Below are 5,000 nucleotides of genomic sequence, written 5' to 3'. Positions count from 1 at the left end.
TTTGTGTCAGAATCTGCTTGTGGTTTCTAAAATCACTTGTCCTCAATATTATCTGCAGAAAATGTCTGTATCCAATCAGAATGCAGCTCCATTCACTAATCCCACTGTCACCAATCAGATTTCAACATCTGCCCCAAATCCCACTCAGATCAGGGAGCAGTTTCTGTCTGTCATCTCACTGCAACCAATCAAACTGAAGTTCCCAAACTGAAGATTGCAGCTTTTGCCCATAGTCCCACTGTAACCGATCAGACGAGAGACTCCTCCCATTCCACTGTAACCGATCAGACGAGAGACTCCTCCCATTCCACTGTAACCGATCAGACGAGAGACTCCTCCCATTCCACTGTAACCGATCAGACGAGAGACTCCTCCCATTCCACTGTAACCGATCAGACGAGAGACTCCTCCCATTCCACTGTAACCGATCAGACGAGAGACTCCTCCCATTCCACTGTAACCGATCAGACGAGAGACTCCTCCCATTCCACTGTAACCGATCAGACGAGAGACTCCTCCCATTCCACTGTAACCGATCAGACGAGAGACTCCTCCCATTCCACTGTAACCGATCAGACGAGAGACTCCTCCCATTCCACTGTAACCGATCAGACGAGAGACTCCTCCCATTCCACTGTAACCGATCAGATGAGAGACTCCTCCCATTCCACTGTAACCGATCAGACGAGAGACTCCTCCCATTCCACTGTAACCGATCAGACGAGAGACTCCTCCCATTCCACTGTAACCGATCAGACGAGAGACTCCTCCCATTCCACTGTAACCGATCAGACGAGAGACTCCTCCCATTCCACTGTAACCGATCAGACGAGAGACTCCTCCCATTCCACTGTAACCGATCAGACGAGAGACTCCTCCCATTCCACTGTAACCGATCAGACGAGAGACTCCTCCCATTCCACTGTAACCGATCAGACGAGAGACTCCTCCCATTCCACTGTAACCGATCAGACGAGAGACTCCTCCCATTCCACTGTAACCGATCAGACGAGAGACTCCTCCCATTCCACTGTAACCGATCAGATGAGAGACTCCTCCCATTCCACTGTAACCGATCAGACGAGAGACTCCTCCCATTCCACTGTAACCGATCAGACGAGAGACTCCTCCCATTCCACTGTAACCTATCAGACGAGAGACTCCTCCCATTCCACTGTAACCAATTAGACGAGAGACTCCTCCCATTCCACTGTAACCAATCAGATGAGAGACTCCTCCCATTCCACTGTAACCGATCAGACGAGAGACTCCTCCCATTCCACTGTAACCAATCAGATGAGAGACTCCTCCCATTCCACTGTAACCGATCAGACGAGAGACTCCTCCCATTCCACTGTAACCGATCAGACGAGAGACTCCTCCCATTCCACTGTAACCGATCAGACGAGAGACTCCTCCCATTCCACTGTAACCAATTAGACGAGAGACTCCTCCCATTCCACTGTAACCAATCAGATGAGAGACTCCTCCCATTCCACTGTAACCGATCAGACGAGAGACTCCTCCCATTCCACTGTAACCGATCAGACGAGAGACTCCTCCCATTCCACTGTAACCGATCAGACGAGAGACTCCTCCCATTCCACTGTAACCGATCAGATGAGAGACTCCTCCCATTCCACTGTAACCAATTAGACGAGAGACTCCTCCCATTCCACTGTAATCGACTGATCTGTAATTGCTACACAGAATGTCAGCTTAACCAATCAGGTTGCAGTTCGGTCTCTAACGACACTGTCCCTGACCTCTGTTCTAAATCTCACCTGTGACAAGATGAACCTTGTGACTCTGAGCAGGTTTTATGCTGCTTCATGTGATCTCTGACTTAAGAAATAAATTTTAAAATGTAATTGATGAAGTTGAAAAATAAAAAGATAAAATAAAACAGTGTTTATCATGTTGACAGGATCAATCACTGTCACTTGTGAGCACTTGAGTTACACCCTGCACTCTCACATCATAGCTTCATACACTGTGTGTGTGTGTGTGTGTGTGTGTGTGTGTGTGTGGGTGTCTGTGTGTGTGTGTTTAGCGCACACCATGCATCCATGCCCCCCACATCTTAATAGTCTGTTTTTTCTAAAGAAGCTTTGTCCCTCAAATCACTGGTCTCCTAAAGCCTCCTCACCACTATAACTGTTTGCATATTTTATGCATATTCATTATGCAAAAGGCGAAAGAAATTAAAGGGCAGAGTGTGGACAGGGCGGAGCTCGGCTCTGTTTATTACTGAGCAACGGTCTCACTGATTAACTAATAACGAGAGAGAGAGAGAGAGAGAGAGAGAGAGACAGAGAAGAGATAAGACTGGTAGGAGGAAAAAAATTAAATACAACTACAAACAAAAATAACTTCATATAACAGTGAAAACAAAAACAATATGATTTAAGACACAACAATAGAACTGAAAATAAAAGTACAAAAGAAAAACAAAGTGAAAATTGTCGCTCATCACTGTGATAAAGAGACATCGTTCATGTGGCTTCACGTTGTCACTGTGTTTAAATGAAGTGTGTGAAGCGTTTAATAAAGACAGAAGGAGTAAATGATGTTTGTGTTAATACACACGTGTTCCTGACTCCTAACTGACCTCACACTTGGTGTTTTGTGCTACACTAACGTCAGTGTTGGACAAAGCAATAAAAAGGGACGATGCTCCAGCGAGCCGGACATTTAGGTTCTGAGCGCCAAGGAGATAGAGTGAGAGAGTGAGTGAGTGAGTGAGTGAGTGAGTGAGTGAGTGAGTGGATGGAGAGATTTATATTTAGAAGCATGATTAATTAATTTATACACAAAACTAATGACAAGATTTGTGTGTGTGTGTGTGTGTGTCTGTGTGTAATGAGGTGCAGACCACCCCTGCAGTAGTCACAGTGAGTTAACGAGAGTTCTGTGCTAACAGGAGTCACAGACAATACATACTTTCTTGCTTTCCACCTCTCTCTCACACACACACTCTCTCTCTCTCTCTCTCTCTCTCTCTCTTTCTCTCTCCCCCTCTCTCTATGGGCAGAATGTTCTACTCTCCTTATTAACTGATTACATTTGTCATGTCTGATTTATGCTATCGAGAAAAAAGAAGTGCAAGAGATGGGGGTGGGGGGTAGGGAGAGAGAGAGAGAGGAGAGAGAGAGAGAGAGAGAGGGAGAAAGAGAGAGGTGTATTTGTAGGAATGGAGAAATGGATAGAGAGGGTTTTAATTAATGAAAAATGCAAATCATACGACTCGAAGAACAAAAAAACAACAGAATATTAGAGCGTGTTATGTTATGAGAATATGTGCGTGATCGTTGGAGCTGAAACAGTTAGCTAATTTATTCATGTGTAAATATCAGTGTAAATTACTCTCATACACGTGTACGGATGAGTTCAGCGTTTTCATGTTTACACGTTTCCAACACAAACGTTACCAAGTACACCATCACCCAAAGTATGTGCACCCCGACATTAACACTCATCACATTCGTGTGTTAAACATTTAATTTCAGATTTACCCCCCGTGTGTTTGCTGTTATAATGAGCTCCAGTCTTCTGTGAAGGTTTCCACTCGATGTTGAATTGTGACTGTGGGGATCAGTGTTCATTCAACCTCAGAATCTGATGTTGTGATGTTGAGGAGACTTCAGTTCCACTTTATGCCAAAGGTGTTCAGTGGGGTTTAGTCAGAGTCTTCAGGCTTAACACACTATGTCTTCATGGAGCTGCTTTGTGCACAGGATCCTTGTCATCCTGGAGTTCCAGTGAAAGAAAATTTTGTGCTTTTAACTTGTAATAGTTTCAAATAAAGAAATTACTGAAACTGTTTTATTTTGTGCCACAAGTATCATTTTAGTGACAAATTTGAGGTGTCTGATGTTTCTTTTTAATCTCTTAGGCCCATGATGTGACCACCAAAGAGAATGTTATCCTCAGTCCACCGGTAGCAGGAGAAAAGGACCACAGCTTCAGTCTTTGTGAAACTGACCTGATGTCTCTGAGAATGGAGGAACATGACGATGCTGGACTTAAATGTCCTATGACGAAACTTCTGTTTCTGATTTGTTTTTCTTCCATCTTCTTGTCTGTCTGTTCTTGTGAGAACCTTAATGTCTTCCAGTCTGAGAGACCTGAATGGAGTCTGAGTCACCTGGCTGTCCACCAGGCGAGTGGTGCGGTGTACGTGGGTGGAGTCAACCGCGTGTACAAGCTCTTGCCCGATCTGTCGCCACTGATCACGCACAACACCGGGCCGGAGCTGGACAACCAGGCCTGTTATCCTCCTCTGATCATGCAGCCGTGCTCTGAGCCTCTTGCCAGAACCGACAATGTCAACAAGCTCCTGCTTGTCGACGACCTGCACAACCGCCTACTGGCATGTGGTAGCCTCTACCAGGGCGTGTGCAAGATCCTGAGACTGGATGATCTGTTCATCTTGGCCGAACCGTCTCACAAAAAGGAGCACTACTTCTCCAGCTTGAACCAGACCGGCGGCATGAGCGGCGTGATCGTCAGCCGAGATCGAGGCAGAGACCGCGAGAGAGACGCCACTCTGTACATCGGCACGTCTGTTGGAGGCAAACAGGACTACTTCCCTACAATCTCGAGCCGAAAGCTGCCTAAAGACCCAGAATCGGCAGCCATGTTGGACTATGAGCTTCACACCGACTTTGTTTCATCGCTAGTCAAGATTCCGTCTGATACGTTAGCTCTGGTTACACACTTCGACATTGACTACGTGTACGGTTTCTCCAGCGGCAGCTTTGTGTACTTCCTGACGGTGCAGCCGGAGACAGAGACCCCTGGAGAGCTCTTTTATACGTCGCGTGTGGTTCGACTCTGCAAAGGTGACGATAAGTTCCATTCGTACGTCTCCCTGCCGGTGGGCTGTGTGAAGAACAGAGTAGAGTATCGTCTGCTGCAGGCAGCATTTCTGGCTAAAGCCGGGAGCGTCATGGCCGCCGCCCTGAACGTCACCGAGCGAGACGATGTGCTCTTCGCTG

At 46.4% G+C, this 5,000-nt stretch overlaps 1 protein-coding gene across 1 annotated transcript in view; it reads left to right on the top strand.

The window, feature by feature from the left end:
- LOC132837787 (plexin-A2-like) overlaps positions 1–5,000 on the top strand; it is a 55,982-nt gene that overhangs the window by 9,916 nt on the left and 41,066 nt on the right. The window contains exon 2 of the mRNA XM_060857651.1: positions 3,896–5,000. This exon is cut by the window's right edge and continues 176 nt beyond it. Coding sequence (XP_060713634.1) covers positions 3,989–5,000 — 1,012 coding nt within the window. The 5' untranslated portion in view covers positions 3,896–3,988. The remainder of the gene's footprint in view (positions 1–3,895) is intronic.

Source organism: Tachysurus vachellii, chromosome 22 (assembly GCF_030014155.1).
Source record: "Tachysurus vachellii isolate PV-2020 chromosome 22, HZAU_Pvac_v1, whole genome shotgun sequence".
NCBI classification, from domain to species: domain Eukaryota; kingdom Metazoa; phylum Chordata; class Actinopteri; order Siluriformes; family Bagridae; genus Tachysurus; species Tachysurus vachellii.
Note: the sequence above shows the minus strand (reverse complement) of the source record. Positions and strands in the feature narration are given on the sequence as shown.